General features: G+C 38.5%; 1 protein-coding gene across 1 annotated transcript; it reads left to right on the top strand.

Moving 5' to 3' along the window:
- The first annotated feature begins 154 nt into the window (after window positions 1-154).
- On the top strand, window positions 155-25741 carry lypla2 (lysophospholipase 2). Its single transcript, XM_041808755.1, has 10 exons — window positions 155-207; window positions 9221-9313; window positions 12522-12553; window positions 15652-15717; window positions 17463-17510; window positions 17667-17737; window positions 21118-21191; window positions 21303-21404; window positions 21553-21723; window positions 22732-25741. The coding sequence occupies exons 2-10, from the start codon at window positions 9236-9238 to the stop codon at window positions 22780-22782; spliced, it is 693 nt and encodes a 230-aa protein (XP_041664689.1). The 5' UTR covers window positions 155-207; window positions 9221-9235; the 3' UTR covers window positions 22783-25741.
- Window positions 25742-27530: the final 1789 nt, after the last annotated feature.

Raw genomic sequence — 27530 nt, 5'->3', positions numbered from 1 at the left:
AAAGATGGGTATTTGAACAAGTAATTTGACATTTATTTCTATTTTCTGGGGAAAATAGTCGTGATGAGAAATTTTCTGCACCAGCGTTGTCGTGATCCACGGCAGGGCGTTGCAAGGCTCTGACGTCACCACGCTCCATTCCCGCCCCCTGCTTGTGTGCGGACAGTAGCGGAAGTTCCGTTCCGTCGAGAACTGGGACAGCGAGCGGTGAGTGTATGAATTTGTATTAGCTAGAGGGCCGCAGGTTTAATTTTTACCTTTCTATCCAGGTCCAAACTGATTCTTATTTTAACACTATAATGTTTGAGGTGTCCTGTGGGAGAAGACCTTTGGCAAAAGCCCGAATTCACTCGGCGAGGTTAGCTTGGAGTAGCCGTAGATGAACACCGGTAGAAGACAATACAATTAATGTGTGCGCGACGTTAGCTAGCATCTTTACGTTACTACCACTAGCCCTGGTTATTGTGTATGTGAGAGCGGCTAAACCGGGATTAAACTCTAGCGCTCTCCTCAGCTGAATGCCATCAGTGCCGAGGATGAGAATGATGAAGGGTCAAATAACATAGCCGAGCTTCAACCATTCATTGTCCCCTTCCTCTTGAACACCCCCTCCGCCCGCTTCCTCTGCTTCAGCGACCGTTACTGATCAGATTCATTTGATCACATTAGCCGTTAATTTGCTCGACGTTTGTCGTTTACAGCTTTTCTCCTGGTTGTGTCTCGACTTCTGATAGCTAGCTGAGATATTAACCTCCAGCGGAGCGGGGATAGCTGCTGGCGGATGGTGTGAGTGTATGGGAGGAGGAGGGGGGATGCCTGTCACTCAGTGCCGCATATTATCCTGTTGTTTGCCAGCCATCCGTGGCCACCGAGCAAAGAGCGGTCTGTGTGCAGCAGCCGGGTGTTACTGTGAGTGTATGACTGCAGCACGCTTCTGTTTTTTCATCTTTGACTTAAATGTAATTGGAGTCATGCAGGATGGAGACTCGTGATTTGCTCTAAGACATGCGCCGGTTTTGTTGTCTTGTTTTCTTTCCTGCTTTGTACCACCATAAATCGACAAAGCTTTTGTATTATGTTATCTCAGCCGTCTTTGCATTAGCTGGACCATTGCTGTCCCCACTAAATCAACACCACTCTGATACAACATTGGTTTTCAATAACACTGCAACAAAAATACAAGTCCTTGGCACCCAGTATTGGGTAATTTTTCGTTTGACCTAGTAAAAAATAGCAGAAAGAATCAGCACAATTTCTAAAACGGCATTAATTTTCTATGTCAAACTTTGTCTAAATCTATAGATTAAACGGCTTCTAGTTTCATATCATGGATTTTGAGAGTCTGGCATAAAGTAAATTACATTTTTCTCTAAGTTTCAGCTCCTTGACAAAAACTAAACATACTTTTCATCAGAATTTTTGTCATCAACGATGTATTTTTAAAAGAGGTGCACAGTTAGATTTTTGCTGATATCTAATATAGCAGTATTTCTGAATTAATTTTAGCCGATACAGTATCAGCGTGGATATTTAATTGTAGTTAAGACCTAAAATTGAACACGTTTCTTGTAGGCTTGGATCACTGCCACAGTGTTAAGATGATCATCACCATCTGTTCTTGTCGTGTTCTTTTATTTCTTGTTTTATTTACTGCTCTACATGTAAAATGTCATTTCTTAAGCACTGAACAAGCACACAGAACTGTAACCAGTTCTTACACGAACTAGTTAAGGAGGAAAAAAAGTGAAATCTGTACTTTGAAGCCTTGTGACTTACAGTCAGGGGTTGTAATAGCATCCTGTTTTCAGCTATTCATTTATATCTTTTATTTTCTTTTATTTATTCAACAATTGTTAGTTTGTAGTTGGGAAAAAAAAAGAAAAAAGAGACATGATAATGTGAAGATTTGCAAAGTCCAGATGTTATGTAGTACATAATGGCCTAATTAAAAGAGAATTTAAAAAATGCAACAAATGTCAGTTTCTAAAAAAAGTGTAATAAATGATTAGAAAAACACAAGACTTTAAGGTTGACGCAGGTCTGTTAGTCCAGCCTAAACTTCCACTCTAACTTATTTATCTGATGGTCAATATTTACAGCTGACAAAGGCAGACTTTGATAGCCAAAATATTGGTTGAAAATATCTGCAGAAATGTTCACGTCTGCTGATATAGTAATTCACTTGTAAGCTTTTTTTCTGTTAATATGATATTATGTTGATAATATTGCAAACCCCTACATTTTTAGCTAGTCTTCGTCTAGTCTTCCTCATGGTTAAAAGCCCTTGAATATTTCTTATCATAGTTTTACTCGACAAAAATCAACAAAACTTCTCCAATTGTACATTATGATGGAAAATACCAGATATAAACAAGACCTGCTCAATATGTGTCCTTTATTTTAGATACAATCCAAGCTGTATTTTTTTTAAGCAAACAGCCTTTATTTCTTACCAATAATCAGTATCAATCGGTTATTGTAATAGAAAATCCATGTTTTAGGGCATACCCCCCTTTTTTATGGATAAATGTATTACATTCAATGTATCTTTTGGCGTGTTTTTTAACTTTTTGTTTTTGTTCCATTTCCTTCCCAAGTTTCTGTACCCCCCTAACGTCCCCCAGCACCACCTATTTCAGAATACAATGATAAACCTTTATTTCCAATATAAAGATATTTCTTAAGAGCCGGGGTGGAAAGTAACTCATAACATTTACTCAAAGTACAGCAGTTACCTGGTTATCACATCCTAGTTAAAGGCTCTTAATCCCAGCCCTGCTAGAGCAATTTGGCTGCACACAGTTGCCAAATAAAACTGATTAAGAAATCATTTATTAAAGGATGTAGGACTGTGTTGACTTAAGGTATTAGGGTTGTTGTATTTGATTTTTAAATTTTGATGCCAGTCTAGTGAAAATCAAATGGTATTGATAACCTTTTTGGTACCAAAACACAAAACTCAAATTCCAAGCTATCCAATATTGGGTAGTTTTTGAAGATATCCAAAAAAGCAGGCATCCTGCACACTGTTTAAACTGCAAAATAAGGACAGTTTTTCAAGATTTGTGCAGTTCAGATATGACTCTCTTCCTCTAACAGCGTTTTTGGTTAGAAATATGGCTGAAGATGTTGAAGCTGGAGTACTTTTTAATACTATGTTCTTTATAATTCGAGTTTGTATAATTGAAATAGTGAAAAAATGCTGACTTTCTCTTTGGAATAAAGACACCTACTGGTAGATACAGCAAGCAAATTGTTGCTTTAGTATTTGATGAATGATTTAAATGAATGAAGACTTTAAAGCGGATCTAACTGCCTGAAATCATTCTCAAAACCTTAAAAGCAATCCCAACCTCTCCTCGACAGAATCCCAGTGAACCTGTTTCATTTCTTTCCATGCCTTTTAAAGTCTTCCTTGTAGGTCCATGAACTGTTAGTGAATTTCCATCTACAACTTAGATAATCATTATTACTGCCTGTGGAGTATTCATTATTAAGGTCTGTGGAAAATCACGGAGCCATTAATAATCAGGCTGTTGCTGCGTCCAGTCATTTGTTAGAGGAGAGCACAGTGGAGGGATGCTCTGATACTCAAATCCAAACAAAAATCATCATATTCATGAGTAAGTCCTTACTTGAAATACTTTTTTAACTCAACGTGAATCAGACTTGATGCTTGGACACAGTGGGACACTATTTATAACCGTCGGCCTCCTCCAGATGCACAGAGAGTGAGCCTTTGTTTCTTGGAGCGTGCATTAAACCAACATAGTGCTTTGTGCTGGTAGTGTGCAGTGCAGGTCATTGTTAACCAGCTGAACAATAAAGGTTGAAAAAAGGGGTGTAAAAGTGATTAACAGCCTCTTTGCATATGTTGGCTATTCCTGGATGTTTGCCCTACTTGTTGGAACAGATAGTCCAATGTTCCTGCACTCCTTCACTTCTCTCTGGTCTCTTTATTCTCTTATTTTTATCTTTATTTATTCCTCCCCTCTCTGCTTTTAGTCACATTATCTGTGCTGCTCAGGATGTTTCCTTTTAAATGCTGCTAAATTACATTTGTCATTAAAAGACTTTTCGCACTAAAGTGGCTGAATGAACATCTTGTGACGCACATTTTTAATCTCATCACAGTTTGTTCGTGTCATTCGGTCAAACAGAATCAGGCTGAGGTGTCGGGCAGAGCTTGGTCTCTTGGTAGAAAACTGGAGGAAGTGCTCACATCTTTACTTGATTTAAAGCACCAATACAACACTCTGAGAACACATTAAATGTGAAAAACCTGCTTTAAAAATCTGCTTTAAAATACAGTAGTAAAATGTTCCCCCATGGCTAATGTATACTTCACTAACAGATTAAACCATCTGATAAATACAAATTTTTGTTATTCCCAACACAGCACTGCCAAAGCAACACAGCACATGTTGGAGTTTTATGTACAAAAAGATACGATACAAATACAGTTTTATACTACAAACTTCAGTCAACTTCACTTAGGTTCAGGGGCAATTACTTTCTCACACAGGACCAGATAGGTTTGGATTTTTTTCCCTTAATAAATGCATTTTGTATTTACTTGGGTTGTCTTTGTGAGGTATTTAAATTGGTTTGATGATCCGAAACATTTAAGTGTGATAAATATGCAAAAAAAAAAAAAAAAATCAGGAATCTGAAAGGGGACAAATACTTTTTTGCTGGCACTGTATCTCTGGCCTTGAACATTTGAATCTGACCATGAGCGTCTACCAGCTATGTCAAAACCAAGCCGCAACTTCCAGTCCTGAAAAATGAAGCCAATGCAGAAGTGCAAAAAAATTGCAATACCTTGAATGTCCACTTGAGGCTGGCTGCAGGAACACCGGAAGTACTGTCTGGACACATGTTAAACAGCTGTTTTTTACACTAGAAATAAACTGGTTCACAGCCTGGTTCAAAAAACCAAACCTGTCTCATTAGCTAGTGTCTTATTGTGCTCTCTCTGTACAGGGGGTGAATTTTTTTGTACCACGATCGTTTGGATTATATTTAGGATAAACCTCTTTTCACGGTGATTGGCGCATCTCATTTGATTGACAGATAGCTTGGCAGGCAGAGGTTCTGTTTCTGTCAACCAGAATGCTAGCTAGCTGACAGGAAGTCACGCTTGGTGGGCAGGCCGTTAGGTTGATCCAAAGTTTGGTTGAGACCGCGATTTCAATATGGAAGCCTCCGCGGATTAGCTTCAAGAGCCGTTTGAGTCCGCATATTGTAAGCAGATGGCTGATGTCACACGGGGTTTGTCCAATTCTTTCTACAGTCTATGGTCAAAACAAGGTTGGGAACCACTGGGATAGTGGATAGAGTTAGAATCAGGCAGAGAGAGTGGGATATGACACATAAAGAAGCTTCTGGCTGGACTCGGAACCCAGAGGACCACAGCCTCAGCACATGGGGCAAGAAATACCACCACTAGACCAGCAACAACTCAGTAACTCCAACTTTAAGACAATGCATTGGAAAGAAACATATTTCCAAAGTCCCATAAATGGAAATAATCAAAGGACAGTTTAGCTATCTCACAAGTAAGGTTGTCAAAATGATCAGTATTTCACCCAAAAGTGATAAAGTACTGATCAAAGGAGAAAGAGAGCAACGATTTAATTGCACAGATTTTTGCAGTTGGATAGTTTGAATGAGTAAACCTACATTTTTGGTAATTGAGAACAATAAAATACTCAATATCTGGTTCCTTTTATTGTTGTTGCTGTGGCAGTGAATATATATCAATATTGCTTGCCTTTGTTTCAAGAACCATATCATAGCTTAAGAATTTGACAACATGACTCTAAAGTGTGTTCACAACATTTAAAATCCTCCAACTACTGATAAAATGTTTCCTCTGATTCTTTTAACATTTATTCTGCACCTCTGTGCAGCACAGAAAAGACAGTTTCCTGCTTCTCAACGTTGCAATGTTTTTATTCTGCTATTACTCCTTTATCAAAGGTCAGGATGCAGGGCAAAAACAACCTTCTTTTGTCCACACTCTGGGATGTTAAACTGCACATTTATCACCTGCTTCCATGTATTTTCTCAGTGAACATGACCTTCAGAAGATAATTTGTCAGAGCAAACACATAGAGCGTAGCAGCGTTTGGCTCTCTCTGCCATAACAGCGGTGGAATTTTAACACCCTCCAACGATAATCCCGCTCGAGGTTTACACATTAACCTCCATGTCTGAGACATTTCCCTGTCTCCTCGCCGTCTGTTTACCAATCAGACTGCACGCTGTCTCACCCGCCCGACTCGTCTGATTTCTCGTCCTCCTGGCCCACATCATCACAGAGTTAAAGGGCATTAAGGAGTGAAAGCCTTTACTGTAAAACAACAACCTGATCTGACGTCTCTTATCGACAGGTGACTCACGGTGCAGAGGGATGAACGTCTGCAGCCGTCTTACTAATGTGGACGGTACAGAGAGCGAGGGAGGGCTTCATTTGGTTAATGAGTGGCATCACAGGCTGACTTCAGAAACACATGAACACAAACCTGCTGACTTCTGTTGTGGGTTAGGTTCATTGTGCGTGTGTATGTGTTTATGAGTATGTTTAGCTTTGCCTGCAGACCTTCAGTGAGCTGCTCTTTGTCTCTGGTTACTTGAAAAAATAACATGACAGATTCAGCTGCACATTGTAAAAGTACATGGCTATAAGTGTGTGCAGGATTCCTATTTTGAATAAGCTCTACTGGCTACAGAATTTGAATACAACCTGGCAAACAGGTTCACATGTACAGGAGCCCTAAGCAGACATTTAACCCTACACTTCATTTCCTTTATTTCCCCCACCAAAAGACAAGTTAGGTATGGACTTCTTAATCTCATCCTCAGTAGAGCAGTCATGATACCAGAATGTTAAACTTGAATATGAAATTAGTAAAAATGTCCCAGGCACCCTACACGCAGTAAATATTGTTATTTTCATTTACCAAACCCACATTAAAACTCATACATGATGTCACAAATACATTGGCAAAGTGTAATAGACTAAATATCCTCCTTATGACACAAATGCAGTTTTTTTTCAAAGCATTTACACTTTGAATACTGTTGTTCATCAAAAAATATGGAGTGTCTGTTTAAAACATACTGAAGTATCCTTACTTTGCAAAGTACACGATAAGTGGTGCTGTGTGAAGAATGAAACCTGGTTCTGTAAGGACCTGGTTCTGCATTTTTCAAGACCAAAAATGAAAAGCCATAGACATTCGTATTTCTAAGAAAGAGAGAGAGATGCTGTGCACAGCAATGAGCAATCGAGTGCCTGTGTCTTGTTGCTGAAACAGAGCGATGAAATAGAGTGACTCGATTTCTAGAGGTGTAACAATTCATCGATGTATATTGATATATGTATGATGCTGAAGATGTGCCTCCTGATTCCTGCTGCTTCTCCAGTCTGCCTTCCATCACTGCCTTTATCCTAACACTGTTTAATTCAGCAGTTGGCAAATGCGTCTCTTTGGTGTCTCATATAGCTGCACATGTTCAAGCTTGTTTCTGTTTAGGACAGATAGAAAAGAGAGATGGCCATGACTCCTGGTTCCTTAGTTTCTCTTTACATCCTGCACCCACAAAATATCCTGAACTTGAAAAAAAAAATGAAATTGCACAAAGAAGAATCACAACAGACACTTCTTTTGGTTTATTAAGAGGAAATATTTGTTAGGCCCTGAATGTTATTTTTAGGTATATCTTTTATTTTGCCTTGTGTATCAAATTTGTGTCTGTTTTTACTTTCATTTAGAAATCTTCTTTATACACTGATTGGGGCACAAATTTTGAACCTCCTGGAGATAATTTTTGTTGCAGTGGTATCAAAACAGACCAATGTTATTTTGTTTTGACAACTTAAATTCTAAATTGTGGTGTTGTCTCTCTCCCTCTCTTAACATTTTTTCTCACATACGATGGTGATTATGGACAGATAGGGACAAAGGTGGAAATTTGTTTTGGGCAGCAGTGAAGATCCCTGAATGCTGGAAACTCTGTATTATCCACGTCCACTCAGAGCTGTCGTAAAGGGGAGCAGAACTGTACAAGGAAGTTTGATCTAGAGCACTTACATGGTTTACTAAAGTAGATGACAGTTTAATGGAAAACTTTTCATTTCTATACGTTTCCATCATTCTAGTACTGAATGTGTTATAGCTGAAGTGCACTCTGGGTGCACATCCACCAAAGCCAATAAGATCAATAATTCAGACTTTCACTGGATGTGATTCTGCAAGCACAAACACTTTACCTGTATACAAAACTATGTTAAAACCTCGCTAAGGCTCCATCACCTTTATATATGCTGCTTTGATTTAAACTCTTTACATACAATATTGTAATGGTTCTGAACATGTAGTTGAAATAAATCAAACAGAAAAATAACGACATAAACATGCAGCTTGTTATCAAAAGAGGACAGCTTTTCTTTTTTTCAGTCAGCTTCAGTTTTTAATATGTTTGGCCTTGCTCCATGCTGAATTGCAACACCCTGTTTCACAAAATCAAAGCCACTATTTTGCCTGTTATTTTGCTGAGAACATATCAAACACATACTTAGAGGAGGTTTAACGTGTTATTATAATTTGGCATTTATGTCAGCTTATATATTGTCTGAGAGGTAAAACCAGGGCAGCATATTTCTACAAGCACCCACAGCTGCTTTTAAAGCGTATAACTCTGTGAAATATTTGAAAGCTGCTATATCGACCATTTTACAACATGAACATTTTAGACATTCTTGTCTTTTTCCCAGCTGGACAGTCCAGGGACATTATTTAGCAGGATTTTAATGGATTATTAAATTAAACTAAAAGCTCCCTTGTGGAAATAATGTCCTTGTTTTGCTTTTATGAGGTGTATGGTACGCTTATCCTGCAGATTTAAAAACCAGAGAAACCAGTCTTCATGAATTTAATTAGATGCAATCAAATGACTCCAGAACCTCAGGTGTAAGCTGATTAAGGTTTATATTATTAAGAACATTTAACCATCAAAGAAATACTTCAGAAGCTGCACAGAGAAGCAGGATGTAACCATTAAACTCTGAATAGATTTCTAAATGATCTCTGTTATGTCAGCTTAATGTGAAGATGCACAAATATTGAAGAGATATTCTGAAAAATAACAACCTGATATATTGCCCAATGCTGATTCTTTTGTGGGTTTTTCTGTTGTTTCCGGTCTGCAGCATCTTCTACAGTGTATGTGTGGCAACAACATGTCTGTGCCGCTGCTCACCGAGGCTGTGACGGTGTCTGCCAAGGAGAAGGAGACTGCGGCGGTGAGTGGAAACATGAAACCATATGGCGTTCTTTTTCAATCTTTTACCACATGATAGTGTTGGGAGCATTTAATGGGCACTCAGAAGCAAAAGATGGGAGCGTAAAGGTGCCAGGTTCCAGTTAAAAAGATGTCCAGATTGGCAGAGTGGCAGGATAAGAAGCTAGAGGAGCTGTCCGGGAAGGACTAGCCCCTAATTAAAGAAGTGGCTGATATCAGAAAGACATACCAATGGCAAGACAAAGCTGGGCTGAACAATAACACAGAGGCACTCATCATGGTAAGATCAATAGATGCTGGGGACTACCACATCAGACACCCCCCCCTAGGTGCAGACTGCAAAGCTGCCTCTGAGACAGTTCAGCACATCGCAGCAGAGTGTAAGGTGCTGTCTGGCAAGGTATGCATGGACCACCACAACCAAGTGGATGGCATATGGAGCTTTTCCATTACATGGCGTGGCTCGCCTTGACTCGTCACTGAAACTGAGCGCAGCAGGGGATTTGCTTTTCCACCACAACCAAGCTACTGGTTTGAGGACGTGTCTAGAGCTGATGACGTAGTGTTTTGAGCCCTCCTTGATCTCTCTACACTGTCTGCTCTGAATGACTTTACAACGTTTTAAAGCAAAAATCAAACTGTAAACTGACGATGCTGCAAGCTGCTCTTTTTACGCTCTCTCCCTCTTTCTCTCTCTCCACAATCAGTAAACAAACAATAATTCACGCTTATCATCAAAGGAGAGAATTTTCCTGCATGTAAGTTAGAGAACAGTCTCTTTATTATTGATATGTGGGTCTCTAAAGGGCAGATAATGAACACAATCATATTTTTGGATTTGAGAACAGTATGCTTTACTAGCGCCAGAATGAATTAAAGACAGACTCCGTCATAAGCGAAATGTTATAAAGATTTTAAGTGTTTTTTTTTTTTTAAGTCTTGAATTTATTCGTCTATAAGAAGGGGAATGGGTCAAACTTTTTTTATTAGTAGGTGCAGAAAAAGGTGTAATCTGGATCTGCGCCTGGTTCTTCCTGATCTCACTCATCATTGTGAGAAGCCATGCGCATATCGGACCATAGTATGCACAAAAATCTAGACTTTTGGTCTTGTTTTCATATATATATTTAGGTCATACAGTGAATGCTGACACCGCTGTAACAGAGTGGAGCAGAGGGAGGGATAAAACATATCTCCCTGTCTCCCCGTGGGGTGAAAATTTATCATGGAGGGGTATCAGTGGCAGAGGGGGTAAATCCCCCCAGCAAATCGGACCCCGTGAAGCGCTTCGACGTCAGCGCAGCGCGCTTTGAGGTGGGGCTGGCCTGCTTGGGTCATTTGAGCGCGGCTCCGCACGGTCGAACTGGTGATGGAAATGTAAATCAGCACAGCTTGGTTTGGCTCGGCGCAGCTAAAAGCCGTAGTGGAAAAGCCCCAATAGTTCACAGGAACATCTGTGCTGATTATGGACTGGAGGTCCTGGGATCAAGATGGAGGACACCCTCAAAGTTGGTCAGCATCACCCAAACCAAGGTCCTGTGGGACTTCCAGATCCAAACTGATAAACAAGTGGTGGCTGATCAACTTGGACTTGATGGTGGTTGATTAACAGCAGAAAGTGGCAGTGGTGATAGATGTAGCAATCCAATTGACACCAATATCAGAAAGAAAACACGAGAAGCCTGAGAGATACCAAAGAACAGCTAGAGAAGAGTTGAGCAGTTAGGGCAACTGTGGTACCTGTGGAGATTGGAATACGGGGGCTGCTGTAACCCCAAAACTGGGAGAGTGGCTCAAACAGATTTCAGGCACAACATCTGAGATCTGTGTCCAGAAGAGGAGACTACTAGAACAGTGAAGATACTGCGTAGAACCCTAAAACTCCCAGGCCTCTGGTAGAGGGTCAAAGCTTGAAGGAGACACAAGACAGCCTGGGGAGGGCAAAAGGGGTTTAATAAATCATTGTTAGAACACTTCAAAAATTTTGACTGTCATGATGAATCAAAAAGCTGATCACACAGCAGATGTATAGGTACATGAAAGCAGCCATGGAAACCCAGCTCCTGTTAGCCTCCAAATTTGAACTTTCTTGATTGGAAAAGCCAGCGAAACAGGACTGTAGAATTATGTTAACTACAGCTCAGCTAACAGCCCCCTCACTGGATATTCTGTTGGTCTCAGAGTCAAGCAGAACTATTGATTTTTGTTTTCTGTGAAGCTGCTTCCTCCAGTGTTTTTACTTTTAAATCACCGAGTCTGGTGAAATTGTAGTAAAGGAGACCTGTAATGATTATTTTCTTACTGTTACAGACCTTATGAAATGAAGTGTTCCTACTTGCAATATTTGCACTTATAAAAACTGAGAAACTAGCGACTAACAGCCTTGATTTAGGCAGATGTAATCACAGATACTGATGTTAACATCAAAATTTGTAAATATACCTTTTTTCTCATTTTCAAATGACAGAATAAATTTGTGTAGTCTTTAGAGGCTACCACATCTGTCTAAAATATTCGTGAAGGAAAGTTATTCAGCCTAACATTTTTTCAGGCTTGACTAATTAGGCCTTTTGATAAACTTGAAGACAGAAAAAATCTTTGCTAGTTTCTGCATCATTTGTAATCCTGAGCCACACCTGTAGCTGCACCAGTAACAGGTGATGTAACAGGTACAGTGCACTCTTAAGGCATCATGTGTAGAAGCTCAGCTCACTCTGAAAGTCAAAATTACAGAAGCTGCTGTCAGATACAGTGAAGGGATTTGTTAAAAATGGGATCAAAGCTGTGGACTTCTTTTAGATCCAGCATTTAAGAAAAACATTCTTTTCTGTTCTCTGATTTCCAGCCAGTGAGCAGCGAATCTCCAGCTTTCTAAATAATTTGTATTTCCTTTCATGGTGTCTCAGCAGCGAGAAGTGTGTGTGGAAATTGGCAGCAGAGCTAATCCTGGCAAGAACATCAAATCTGCACACATGTAACAATAGTGCAATGTGTACACAAGAGTGATGTAACCTGATAAAACAATATTTCAAAGACTGATTTGAACACACTGCACTGAATATTTAATGAGTTCATCCAAAGTGATTAATAGTTTTCAGAAGCTCAGACATGCCTGTGATTAAGAGAAATGCTTAGAAATATATTTCGTGACTATAAGAGTAAAATATGAGGAAATAAAAATTCACCTGTGTTATTTGAATGTCTTTCAGGTGATCTTTCTTCATGGACTAGGAGACACAGGGTGAGTTATTTTCTGTCTTTATTAAAAAAGATGAAGAAAAATATATTCTTCAGAGAATCCTTATGTAATACCTTTTTTATTAGTTCTGGTAGACTTTATACACCAAATACAAAACTGTTCCCAGGATAAAGTAACTCTTGGAACATTTTTTATGTTAGATATTAAAGAGGAAGACTCCACTGGTCATAATGTACACTTTTTGTAGTTGTTATGTAATTAGCTTCATAGCACTACTAGTCATCACTGTTTAATGTTGGCCACAGAAACATTATAATCTCATATAAACTTCAAAGAACAATGATTTTCTCAACTGCTGTATTTGAAATTTCTAAATTATTTTTGGATATACAGTTTAGGTATAAATTGAAACTCTCTGATCAGTTTATGAGGTACCCCTCTTCAATTGTTCATTAACACATATATCTAATAACAAAGGGATCCTCAATTGGTGGCCCGGGGGCCATATCAGGCCCCCCCAAAGGCTCCCCATCTGGCCCCAAAAGATGATTAAATTCAGAAAATCTAAGGCAAAAAAGATGATGTGGTTTTTAGTATCCTTTGTGTTTAAATCACTGTAATAATCAAAGCAACCCCTAAAAGACCAAGATTTTTTTCAACAGTTTTATGAAGACTGGCTCAATGTTTGACCAGGGTTTTTGTTTTTGTTTTTGGTTTTTTTTTGTTTTTGTTTTTTTGGTTTCTTTTTTTTGCAGAAATCCACCAGTCAACTATTATGAAAAAATATGATCTATGATAATTGAGTACTTATCAGTCCAGTTCAGATTAAATCTGCAGTTTTCTGTGTCGACTTTTTACTTCAGGTTCTTTGAGACTGTGGTTTTCCTGCCTGAGAATCGAAACAAAAGGGTTACTTCCTCAATTGTTTTTTCACCAATCGGGACCAAACCTAGTGATGGACAATGTGGCAGTCCTAGAAATATGCAGCTGAAATATTTTGATTGCCCATGGGCAATAAGGACTTATCTACCAGCTTAACCCTTCAACTCCTGCGTTTCAGGACTGTTTTTCTTATTCTAACCATAAAAAGCCCAGAAAATGTCCTGTGAGTTAGTGCTTTTGCCCATTTTCCACCATTATTCTAGAATATAATATATGTCAGTTTTTTTATATTTTATTGCATGTAAAGAGTGTTTTAACGGTCGAAAATGAAGAAATACAAAAAAAGGGGGAACTTTATGTTAGATTTTAGCAAGAAAGGTGAAATTACAGTAATAACTTCATGTTGGCTGTGAAGTACAATTTCTCAGCTTTCAGAAAAGGGTTGAATTTTTCCAATAACATAAACAGTTGTGTAATTATGGTAATGCAAAGTGGGCTTCAAAAGTGCATCGTCAGCAACGCACAAGGTTTCAAAGAGCTTAATTTCTTGAAAAGTACTTAGATTTTTTAAGAAAATACAAATACCTATACATGTTATTTGGACCAGTTCTTTTTTATTTTAGTTAATTTAAAAGTCTGGCCTTTGTATAAAATAAGTTGATAACCCCTGTAACAATACAATCACATAGCAGAAACCAATGCTTTTTTGCACATGGTTTAGATGATCTGCTAAAGTTGAAACATGCATCATAGTGGAGAAGAAAGGTGATTTAAGTGACTTTGAGCGTGCTGTCTTGGGTTAATTTCCTCCATCTAGTTGGATCTGGAACCACGCTACTATCTACTCTGTCTTTGCCCCTGTTCTAACCTTCACACACTTGAACTCTTCTTTTAAGCTAGTGAGTAGGAATCGGAGTATCCCTTTCTTATGTGGTGCCACACCACTAAGGCACCAAAGTGCTCCTCCTTTTCCTAACATAAGAACTATTTACTCTGTCCAGCCTCTCTACCTTTTGAATAGGTATTACTTGAACTGACGCTACATCAGTCTATCAAATAATCCAAACTGCAAACACCATAACTTCAACCTCCCTGGGAACCTTTGATCAATCCTTCCTAATCCCTCTGCTACATATTCCTAGGTTGCTGCACTTGTTTTCACTAAGATCCACATTGTACCACCTCCCTAAGCTCTTTACTGGCCTCTCCCCAGTCGATGGGATTTCTTCTTCATCTACCAAAAACTTATCTCGGCTATCCTCCCTCTAGATACTGTGATGCTTCTGGATTTAACAGGCTTGATCTTCATGCCAGCCCACTTTAGATTCTTATTCTGCCTCTTCACTCTTTTGTACATGGCACTGTTGTGGTCACCAGTGTCATGCCATTCATGCAAGCCCTGATTGGTAGGAGGCACATCCCATCCTGCTGTCTCTCTCTACCCACCACCCATTGTTATGCTGCATCTTTCCTTTTAAATAATATCAATTCAAGTCAGTTGGTTTTACACTGACAGCTAAATTTGATTTGAAGCATTTCTTCTGCATCATTGGAAATCCATTAAATCTCTAAATGTTTTAATGTTTTTCAGCTGAAGGTTTAATTATTTCACACATAATTATGTTTGGTATTAACTCTGTTAAAATAGCAATGATTGAAAATCTTTTTTCGCAGCAAGAACTTTAAACCTAATCATCATCGCAAAAGGAAAGTGTATTGTAAAGTCAGAATAATTTCAGTGCGTTTTTCACTGTGGCTGAGCAAATGCCTTTGGGGTTTGGGTTTAAAATCCAGACATCCAGAATTCCAAAATCTTGTCTACAATTTTTTTTAATTTAAATCTTGTTATGGCCAGAGAAAGAAAACTGACAATTATTTATTCTTTTCACACTGTCAATACACTGTATGGACAAAAGTATTCAGACGCCTGACCGTGAAACCCACCAAAAACAGCTCTGCAATCCTCTTTAGGGTCCTGACCCACTAGTTGAGAACCAGTGATTTAATCCCATAACACATCTCTGTAGAAAGCTCTCAGATCAGCCCTCAGTGTTTGTGGTTCACTTAACTTCATTTTAAACTGTCAGTGAGCCTCCACAAGTGCAAAGTCATTTTAACCAGAGCAGAGGTGATTTGTATTTGTAGACTACATAATAAACTGAACCCATTGTACTAAGCTGTAATCCTCACGGGTTTGGTGAAGTTGTTATGTGCAACTGCAATCAAAGAGTTTCTTTCTCCTTTCTTTTTTCTGTCAGGCACGGGTGGGCGGAGACTCTGACGGAGATCCAGCCGTCTCATGTCAAGTTCATCTGCCCCCATGCGTAAGTCTTTTTCTTCAAAGATCCTTCTGTCATATTTAATATGTCATGTCTCGAAGTAATTTACCGCTTGGTGTTATTAATGTAGTTCTGTGGAGTGACTCATAGCTTTATACCACAACATATCAGGGTAATTACAGGTCAAAACAACAATAATGGAGAGCCTTGGAAGGAGGGTAATATAAGGGAAATAAAGCAAGTATTTCTGGGATTTAAGTTAAAATGCGCAAGAAAAAAGCTCACAGATCATATCAAACACTTACACTTAAGAGGAGACACAGCAGCAAACCGCTCTCTCCCTCATGACCTCCACAGCAGATACTACTTGAAGACACACATAACAAGTACAGCAAGAGGAGAGTTTCTTAAAGGAAAATAATAACAGGGTTGTGTCTCGTTCGTTTTTTTTCTAATACCGGTTCTAAATTTATATTTTTTATGTGGTGCTCATGCCTGAACGTGCCTGAATTGATACTTTTGAGAGAACAGAAAGTGTGTTGAAAGTCAGCAGGAGAGTAAAAGCTGTCTGGGTACCGTTTTTATAAGATGCTAGTCGAACATGGGATAAGAAAAGGAAACCAATATAACTTTAAGCATAAATCACACAATTCCGTTATATATATTTTACCTTTAACTCATTATGAAAGGTATAGAAATGAAGTATCATTATATGTGTTGTAATTTGATGTGGTAGGTACCAGATTTTGATACTCAAACCTATTTAATTAATCTGATTTTAAAGACCTGAGGTGTCCAAAGTATTGCCCAGGGGCCAACTGCGGCCTGTGTTCTGTTTGTATTTGGCCTGCAGCAAATTCTGAAACTAAAATGAAATGTGGCCCACCCTAGAACATGGAGCTTGTGCTTGACTGTCTTGTACTTCTTAGTTTTCACACTAGGCAGTGCTGCTGTGTCAATTCTGTAAACAAACATTTTGTCTAGCAGAATTTGTTGACATTCTTTTATCGTGACTAAATCAACGTAAAGACGATGTAAAGTGTAGACTTAGACCATGTAAACAAAAATACCTAAACTCATAGGTGCCCTGATGAGTATAAACAAAAAGGTTACAGCAGCAAATAATGGTAGGAATGGCACTTATGACCTCTAAAGGTCAGATTTACAAAGCGTATTGCATTAAAAATCTTTAAGCACTACTGCTTGTCATCAAGCGTATTCAGTCACTAAGCCTATCTTACCCTACATTGGACTGATTTAATAACCTTTTGTACAGTAAAAGGTAAGGTATATTTTCTGTATTTTCTGTATGTGGCCCACAGTGAAACACATTTTGACACCCTGATTTAGGCCTATGTGTAAAAAAAAAAAAAAAAAAAAAAAAAAAACGAAAAAAAAAAAAAAGAAAATGAAACATTCACTGAATATTCTTAAGCAGGAAGGCTATACTGTGCAGGCTGCCCAGGTTTATCCTGTTTGCAGTTTCCAGGGAAAAATCTAGGAGATTTGAGTCACAATTTTCCAAAAACCATGAAGATTATCAGTCTGAAAGACTATGAGTTAACTGGTTTATTTAAGTTAAGAAGTTTTCTTTATCATATCCTTTTGTTTCTGTTTTCTTGAAGTTTGTAGTGGGGACTTGTTTTCCAAGTTAAAGCACTGATGATGTAGGATTTTTTTAACAGAAAGAACACAATTTCTCTGCGTTTTCTTATAGTTTGGTCTTCTTCCTGAAGTAATTTTGTTTCTAGTTCTGTTTTAAAATGTTTGTTTTAATGTTTCTTTTGCAGACCTTCAATCCCCGTCACTCTGAACATGAAGGCGTCGATGCCCGCGTGGTGAGTTGGCGATACACTCGAAACAGCCTTTTAGCTCAACAGTGGCTGCCATTGTTTCCATGGAAACCACAATAGGGCCCCCATACTGGCATTAACAATACTGTGATTGTATCTATTGATCTGTTTCCATGGTCGCCTCTGTGTGTCTGTGTGCAGGTTTGACCTCATGGGCCTCAAACCCGACATCCCCGAGGACGAGTCTGGAATCAGGAGGGCAGCAGAAAACAGTGAGTCTGATAGAAGACCTCTCCTCCAACGGAAATCAAGTTTTTCATCTTTATAACATGCCTATTGCCTTTTTTATTTCATATAAGACAAATGAGGAGAGAAATATGCTGTTTTAGGTCACGGTTTGATGTTTGTAATAACTGTTTACCAAAGTTGTCTTCAAGAACATAAATTAAGACAGACATGGTTTAATAAATCAAAATCTAAGGACCACTTAGTTTACATTTTTATAGCACTTTTAGTTTGATGTGTTGATTGAGGCATAAGATTCTGCTCAAAATGTGTGGTTGAGTAACTTATGGTTGTTAAGTAATCATTGTAAAAGCCTGAACATCAGCATGTGGTTATACATATTCTATCCCCTAGATGGTGCTCCAAAACAACAATTTAGCATTTTGAATCATCAACAAATTTCAGCTCTCCTGCTAATCACTACCAAAATTAACATAAAAAAAAACATGGCATTAAAAATTAAGTTGTTATTTTAGAATTTGATTTTTTTTTTTTTTTGAATCTCTAAATTACTCCCAACAACCCTACAGAGACTGTATCAAACTCCAGATGCAAATAAACACACTACTGACTAACTGATAATTTTGTTTAAAGATTTCTGGGGGCCTTTTATGCCTTAGCTGTAGAGGAGAACAGGATAGAAATTCAAATGGAGATGAGAGATTTAGAAACAACAGTCACTGAAGTCCCAAGGTTCAGACTGTCTGCTTCAAGGATCATAGCCTCTCTCTGTGGGATATGTGACATAAACACAAGGCCATCTGGTGCCGAGATTGACTAAGATTATTGATAAACATTTAAGAAAGAGCAGGGAAAACTCCCAGAACTATTATCCATGTGGCTCTACCAAGGTTGAAATTAAACCCTTAAGTCTACCTGCCACTGTGCCAGGTGGATATTTACCTGCAATTCTATTTCAACAAGCAGCATTATTTAATGAGGTACAATGTAATAATCAAGGCTTATTGTTGTTAAGTTGTTGGCTAATTAATACGAGAGGATTTTTGCACAAATTATTCTAACTGTCGCTCATTTTAAACCCTGTTTTTTGGCCAATTTGTCCTGTACTCAACCATACAAATGTTTGCTGTGTTTCCTCCAGAGGGACTGTAAATTCATAGGCATTTTCCTGCACAAAGTCAGAAACGCTAGAATATTACATTTTTGCACATTTTCTGTAGTCTCCCGCTAAAATTCAAGCTTTGTTAAACTTTCTTGGACTTCTGACTAGCCAGGTATCGGTTCAAACACATTTTTAGTGGATAGTGGTGAACCACTCATATATAGTCAAACCATGCCAGCACACAGCTGTTACCATTTGATAGCAGCTCTGACACAGGGAGGATGAGGCTGGTTTTTCTGTTAGTGAGCTTATAGGTCCACTCTGAGTTTAATTTATTCCTTTAAACAATCCACTGTCTTGGATTAGGCTACTTTTCTTTACCCACCCCAGTAAATTGAGCATATTCACCCAACATGTCTGAAAAATGCCAGAATTTAGCTGGTGGCTAAATTTCATTATGTGTAGATCTTGGGGTGATACAACAGAAGTTGAACAAATTCAATTCTCCTAGAGGCTAACTACCAGCCACAGCTGTTATCTGAAAGCAGATAACCTTCAATTCAGCTACATGTATGCAAACTGCATTATTAAAAATCAGATCTTAAACTAAATATTAATATGTTATAAGTTGTATTTTCCGAAGTGTCTTTCTGGAGCGCTGGTACTTGAGCCTTTTACAGTTGTACCACTAATCAGATGATTGCAAAATATGTGACTTTTTATGTTTTAATCTCTCAGTTTCCTGTATGATTCCATCAGGAATTCAGTTCATCTGAAATAATCCGTAATCCCAGATTTACTGACTTGAAGAGGTGACCTGTGTTAATTGATGGATTTAAGTGAGAATTTCTGAACATCAATGGACTAAAATGTATGAGAATACTTTTCTAAATATCCATATCCATGAAATTAATGTTGCGCTTGAAATAAACTTGTTTTAAAACAGATATCGCTGAGCCATGCAAGCTGTTTGTGTGTACTGTGCATTCAAAGAACAATATACTGTTAGCCACCAGCTAACGACACTGACACTAGCAGCTAGGCGCGGTCTTCAATGATGTTAAAGCTCTTAGTGGGCTCTACATCAGCTTTAAAGTATTTAAGGTCATGTCCCACCTCCTTTAACAGAATGCTACCAACCTTATTACCATGTAACACTTAAACAGGGCTAATAAAGCTAGCTAAATAGATATTTGTTCTTCATCTGAAACCATTTTCTCTCATTGTTCTCTGGTCCCTCAATAGTAGAAGACAGAATTTTTACCTCTGAATCATTCTTATGATCAGGATTAAGCTATGGAAATGCTGGTTTGACGGCAGGAGCTGCACTTCTATGCAGATTTCTGTTTATAGACACAAGTAAATCATTAAAAACGCTAATGGTAGCTGAATTGTCAGATTGGACTAAGTTTTGCTGGTTTATTGTTGACAACACAGAGTGTTGTATCTGCTAGGGATGAGTATCAACATGATACTGGTACCAACAAATCTGATACCCACCGGACCAAATAACAACAGAGATATTGAGACTTCATCTTGATACCCTGCCAAATCTGAAGATCTCTATGGAACTTGTGTGATTCATGTTTTGAATTACACTGGTTTCCTTTTATATCCCATGTTAAACCAGACAGCTTTTATTCTCCCGCAGACTTTCAACACATTTTTCCCCTTAAAAGTTTTGAATCAGGCACTGTTTAGGTACCTGCACCATATTAAAAACATCAATTTAGTACCGGTATTGGGAAAAACCCAAACGAGATTCATCCCTAGTATCTGTATACACTGTTGCCTGCTGACATATGATTGGCCGGGGTTTTTTAGACTACAAATGAACTAAAAATGGAAACCAAAGCAATAAACTTGCTGAAAATTGCAATCCCTGCCTATACCTTTATGTAGAACCTGTAAATAGAGAAGAAAAGTCATGTCCATGAATGATACTCAAATTCATTGTCCATTGCCCTATAAGCCAAGTTTCTCCTGACTCATTTACATCAAATCTTCAGTTTATAACATTCAGCTGTTTTTTTTTTTTAAATATTTATTTTTGGCCTTTTTGCCATTATTTGATAGGACAGTGGATAGAGTCTGAAACAGGGGAGAGACATGCAGGAAATAGTGCTACGGGCCGGATTCGAACCCGGGTCACCTGCGTATATGGCATGCGCCTTAACCACTTGACCACCGGCGCGCCCATTCAACTGTTTATTGACAATCACTCTTATATGCTGTTGCTCTGACGTGCATTAATAATGTATGTATTTTATTAGTGACTCATATTTTGCTCTGGTTTCCACATAGTCAAGGCCATAATCGAACATGAAGCCAAAAATGGGATACCCCCTCACCGAATCATTCTCGGTGGCTTCTCTCAGGTGAGGGCTTTGCATTGTGATATAGAAATTCTTGGATCATAATGAACTATGAATTGTAAATTAAGACTTGCATAATTAACTCTGCTCTCTCCGTTTTTTTTTTCTCCTCAGGGTGGGGCTTTGTCCTTATATACCGCCTTGACCTATCAGCATCAGCTGGCCGGTGTGGTGGCCCTCAGCTGCTGGTTACCTCTTCACAAGAGTTTCCCATCGGTACGGTCTCAATCTGATAGAAGTCATACATACCTCTTTTTTTAACCCACACTGTAGATAAACCTTGTCCAAAACAAAATTAGAGGATTTCTTATTTAACTGTCTTGCTTACTATATTCTTTTGAACTCTGTTGTGTTTGTCTCTCAGGCATTTAGCGGCAACAAGAACATCCCGATCTTGCAGTGCCACGGCGAGATTGACTGCATGATCCCGGCGCAGTTTGGTACCATGACATACGACACACTCAGATGCATAGTCAACCCTGATCTGATCACCTTCAAAACGTATCCAAACCTCTCTCACAGCTCCTGTCCTCAGGTACTCCTCCACCTCCTTTGTGTTTATCCTTTTAAAATAAATCTGAATCTGTTTGTTGTAAGTCCCATGTTTACATTCAAGGTGTTTTTATGTCTGCCCATCTTTATATTCAGCTTTGTCTCACTCATGATGCTATTTGTGTAATTCTCAATGATTTGAGGAGCCAATGCAATTCTTCAATTTTAACCAAATGTTCAGCTGTCAGCCAGCATTATTTTTGAATAGAGCTGTCGTGAAAAATTACCTCCAGAAGTTCATGATAATTTCAGTGTGATTCCATCAAGTGGTCCTGTTTGGTTCAGTCTTTTTGTTACGGTTTGGTACTGTAAACTCTGATCCAGCTTAAGTCTACACAGCCATGCCTCTCCTTTATTGCTCATGGGAATTTTGGCTCCAAGAGATTCCGATAATTTTGTTCAACCCAGTGACAAGAGACGTCTTTAAGCTCTTATACATCTCTTCATTTGGTACCATTTTTATTTTTTTAAGTGTACTAAACATCAACGAAAGTAGCACAAAAATGAAACCAGCTCTCAAATGGGAGAAGGTTCTCTGTGGTTTAAATAAAATGTTACTACGGCTTGTAACTTGTTGACTTGACTCGAACTGTGATTTTCATCTAACCAGAACCCTACACGGTTGTTTATTGAATAGTATATCAGTGTTTTCTTTACATTTATGTTTATGAAAAAATTAGGGCGATAAGCTGTTCAGATTCGTACAAAACATGGCACAATTTGTGTTAGTCCATTATTACGGCTGTTGCACGTAAAGTGAAGATACTTTTGACCAATCAGCACACTACAGTATGCCCAGTTCCACTCTTTAGGGTCGGATGAGTACACTAGGCAGAAAAATAGGACGGTATGGATCAGTTATTTTGGCACCTTTACAACTTTTGACCATGGAATTGCAAGTAATTGCATACTGTACCAAATGGAGCCACTTGGTGAAAATGCAGCTTTTGTCTTTCTTCACTCATGGTCGCTTTTGTTTTCTCTCTTGCAGGAGATGGTGGATGTAAGGGAATTTATCAACAAGTATTTGCCCCGAATCTGACCTCACCTCATCTCGTTCCCCACTGTGACCCTCTGAGACACTGACCTCCCAACCCTCAATCTGCCGTTGTCCCACAGGAAACAGCCATGAGCACCCATCTACCCCAAACCTCTACACACATCAACAATATAACACATACAGGCATGACAACACGCACTCATAATGATTTGATACACAAAGCCGAATGAAACATCTGCTTTGCAAACAACACACTGATCTGATGAAACATAACCAAGTGCTTGCACTCACAAGTCTTAGACTTTCAGAGGGAGAAACACTGACTCACACAAAACATTCCCTTTGTTTTAATCAAAACAACCTCTGTGTCGCCTCTCCCCTTTTACCTCATTAAGGTTCTGTTTTGTTGAGCTGTCTCTTCATTACGCCTCATTGCTTCACTTAAACACTTTTTAAAATAATTTCTGAGAGATTTGGTGGAAACCTAACAGTACAACCAACTCAGTCAACAAGTTAAAGCCTACTTCAGGCTTTTATTCAAAGGTAGGACTGCACTGCTCTGGCTTTGCTATCAACTATTACTAAATATACTGCTACATTATGACTGGTAAATTGGTTTAGTTGGTGTGTTTTGCTGTATTTCCCAGTGCTGAGCCATGAGTCAGAAAGGATTTAAAGATGTTTAAAGTAGGTAATGATCTCTAGCATCTAAAACCTCCTTTTGGCTCCCTCCTTCCTCAGCAAAAAAAAAAGCCGTCCTGCACAACACTGGGACATTATCTCACACAAGCATAACGTCATAAACATTGAAGCAAATTGAGGAAGTGTGGGACTAGTATCAACATCAGATTATGCATTCCCACTATCAGTGCAATCAGGCTGAATTTCACTTTCATTTTACTACTGTTTATTGTAGAACAAGGCAAGACATTTTTGCTTTTTAGCCAAATTACCTGCTTCGGACCATCCGCTCTGCTCTGAAACTGTTTGGTATTTGATTGACAGAGTCCTGAGGCTCTCCAAGGAGCAGCGACTTAAGGAAGCAAACTGGGATTTACTTTTCATTATGAATTCTGAAATATTAAATGCTTTATAGCAGCTGAAAAGTAGTATTCACTACTGTAAATATAAGGAAAGTGAGTCATAGGGTTGACACAAGACCTACATTTCAATTTTGATACAATACTAGTATAAATCAAAAGAAACTGACACCTGTTTTGATATCATGACAACAAAGGTACAAGTCCCAGGCAGCCAATTTGGTTTTTTTTTTGTTTGTTTGTTTGTTTTTCTGGGGTAATTACTTGGTCTTAATGACTGAAAATGCAGGTAAGCTCCTGCATAATGTCTAAGTTGCACAAAGGCATCCGCAACATTTCAGTACCGAAACTTTTCCAGTGAATTTGTGCAATTCAGAGAGTTGTCACTCATATTCCAAGTTAGCCAACCTGTGAATTTTCCCAGATCACTGCTGCTGTCTTGCGTTGTTTTCTGGCAGCTATGAACTCTGGGTACTTTTTCCGTATTCTCAGTTGTTAAAATCATCTACATTGTATCATGTTTAAACAAGTGGCAAAAACCCACGATTGTCCTATCTCCTATCGTTTTTAACCTCACAACATCAGTGAATTTCTCCAAGTGAAATTGTGCCTGATTGCAGCTTCACTACAGTTACAGTCCAATAGAGTCTGACTCAGGTGCAGTGAATGCTGGTTTCCCACCAAGTCATCCGTCTCTTAACAACTTCCTGCAGCCTGTCTGGGTCATTGCATCATTAACTTGACCACGTATTCACACTTTAACATTCAAAAAGGAGGCCTATTATAACACTTCAATAATACATGTTTTAAAGCAGTTTATAGAACATCAATCCATCTGAATAAAAAAAAAACTACCAATTAAAATTCCTGCCACCCTGTGCTGTTTATTTAAAAAACGACATTTCATGTAATCTGTCTTTTCTGCAGAATACCTCTGTCGACTTTCTTCGTTTAAACATAGATTGTAGCTGTAAATGAGTATGACTTCACAATGAGTTCATGAAATAATGCATTGATCTGAATGGTTGCAGGCCCACACAGGCTGCACACCATGAGTCGTTTCACTTTTCCTCCCACCAGTGTTTCCTCTTTTCTTTTTTCCCATTCAAGTGTAACAACTAAACCAAACACATCTTTATTCAAAATTCAGCTTTGCTCCCTCTGTACCTTTTCCACTTCACTGTGGCAAAGTTAGACCGGCACAAACCATTTCTCCCCTTAAAAATCCAAGAAATGTCCCACCTTTGGCAACTCACCCTGATAGAAAAGCAAAGGTCAGATTTTAAAGTCAAACCCGACACTATTATAGTTCACTTCTTTAAACAAAAAAAAAAGCCTATACAAAGGGAGGGCTTTGGTGCAAAGCTGTTCCAACATAACTGAAAGGTAATTTTATCCTGAATAAAAAATAATCTTGAATAACTTGTGACCCTTGGACACTTGGAGTGTAACTCTGAGGAGTCGTGTGCTTAAAATATCCCTATACATCAGGTGTAGTGCATTTTCCTTCTGTGAATGTTAATATTGCTCTCCTCATGATTACCTGTTCTATATTACTGTTCTGATTTTAAAAGTGGAAAAGGAGGAAAGACATCTGTTTTGATTGTTAATCACTAATCAATGAATGTCTCTCTTATTTCCTCCAGTCCTTTGCTATTTGCTTCCATTTATTTAGATTCCTTTTCTCTTCTGACGCCTTTTTCTTTAATTATTCTAAGATTTTTCCCCAATGTGACAACATCACACTGTCTCATGTGTTTTCTCCTGCTCATTGGTTCCATTTTGCCCATTGTTGTCCAACTTTCTACACGTTTTTTTGGACTTACGTTTTGTTTTGTCATCTCAACCTTTTTGTGTCTGTATAATGATTTGCATAACATGCTGAGGTGAGACTTAAGGTCTCTTCACTTTTTTTTGTTTCCAAAACACCTGTATGCGGAATAAATGACCCAAAAAAAGTCCATCTGAGTTCAGCGTCTTTCATTTCTACATACACACTTAAAATAACAACATAAACTCAAGTCAGATGAGGACAAAAATATTAGCCTTCTATGAAAAATGTAGTTTTCACCAAGCATTTTCCAAGTGCTGTTAAACAGAGCAAGGAATTTTAATCATGGCTTTTCCAGACATCCTAGTTTTATTTTGTGTGGTTACATTATTTTTCTTTGGACACTGAAAGAAAAATATTTCAGGAAACTGCCAGGGTCTAGATTATAAACCACCCCCCCCCCACCCCCCCAAACTAATTGTGTCTCGATTTTGCTGGATAACAGTCTGCAGTCATTTGTTGTTTTCAACAAGTCTCAGACATGTCTCATGAGGAATCCCAGTCCATTCTTCTTTGGCGAATCTCTCAGACTTCTCCAGATTCGATGGTCTTCTGGTATGGATCTTGGTCTCCAGTCAAAGTGACAACCCAGACCAAGTATTGCTGCAGGCTGCTTGAGGTTTTCTTTTTAAAATCTCCACATAACCTTTATTCTTCATGATTTCTTCCAGCTTTACAAGTATCCCAGCTCCAGACACACTGAAACATCCCCACGGCATGATACTCCCACCGTCGTATTTCACTGAAGGGACGGTGTTCTTTGGGTGATACGCCTCTCCCTTCTTTCTCCAAACATAAGCAACATCTCTATGCCCAAAGAGCTCTAGTTTAGTTTCATCTGACCAAAGGACATGCTTCCACTATGCATACACTTTCTCTCGGTTGTCCTTTTTCTTGATTTGCAACCTCTCAGTTCATTCCTGTGCAGGACTCTAGTGATGATCTTCTTTGAGACTACAATTCCTGCCTTGGCTATGTCCTTCACTACTGTCTCTCCAGTTTTTCTAGAGTCTTTAGACACATTTCTCACTAGCTTTCTTTCCAGAGCCTGTGAAATCTTTCTCTTCCTACCGCTGCCAGGCTTGTTCTGCACTGCATGTCTCTCTTTGAATTTCTTGATACTTCTCACTCCAGTTTTTGACTCTTGGAAACCTTGTGATAATTTTGTAGATCTTTTCCTGCCTTTTGAGCATCAACAATTCTTTTCCTCACGTCTAAATTGATTTCCCCTTGTTTTTGCCATGATGCTTTCTCAAGTAACAGCTTAAACCCTTCCTGAAGTTTTTGTACTGTGTGTAAATTGGAAGATAGTTTGAACTTGTTTTTACAAGCTTTGAGCATTATAAAGTTTAAGGACATCATTGCACAACAGTGGTTTGTGCTATGGCTCAACAAAGATGCCAGTTCTAAAGGTGGCTAATAATTTATACCCTGGTAGTTTTGAGTTTTTGTGAAATAATTTTGTTTCTGTGTGCAAAGTAAAATATTGTAAGCATGCAAAATAAAACTTGGGCGTGTGGAAAAGCTGTGTTAAAAACTTTACACTCTGTTTAACACCACCTGGGACATACTAAAAAACTGAAATTTTCATTGGGGGTTAGGTTTTGGTTTTCACAAGAAAAAGTCAGGAGCTTGCAAAGGTTCTCCAAAACTAATATTTCAACCTATTAAAATGAGGAATATTGAATACATGTCCGGAAACATAAAAGAAAGTAACTCTTAAAAAACAATTATTGAATATAGGCTTTTAATTTACACTCAATTTTGTTAGCTGAGCCAAATTAATCATTAAACAAAAATTGTATAACTTGTTGCCGTTATTGCTGCTTACGGCTATAACTTGCTTGTAAAACAGTTGTATAAAAGCGATATTACACTTAGAGTATTACCGTTATACTTGGTTTTAGTACTGCTTAAAT

This window comes from Cheilinus undulatus, linkage group 16 (assembly GCF_018320785.1).
Source record: "Cheilinus undulatus linkage group 16, ASM1832078v1, whole genome shotgun sequence".
Taxonomy (NCBI): Eukaryota; Metazoa; Chordata; class Actinopteri; order Labriformes; family Labridae; genus Cheilinus; species Cheilinus undulatus.
This window is presented reverse-complemented; position numbering and strand designations above follow the sequence as displayed.

What these genes read in the sequence shown, in the direction of transcription:
- lypla2 (XM_041808755.1), top strand. Translation starts at nt 9,236, where the DNA reads ATGTGTGGCAACAACATGTCTGTGCCGCTGCTCACCGAGGCTGTGACG. An exon ending in AAGGCGTCGATGCCCGCGTG is followed by an intron (nt 17,511 to 17,666) that starts GTGAGTTGGCGA and finishes GTCTGTGTGCAG; the next exon opens with GTTTGACCTCATGGGCCTCA. An exon ending in CTCACAGCTCCTGTCCTCAG is followed by an intron (nt 21,724 to 22,731) that starts GTACTCCTCCAC and finishes TCTCTCTTGCAG; the next exon opens with GAGATGGTGGATGTAAGGGA.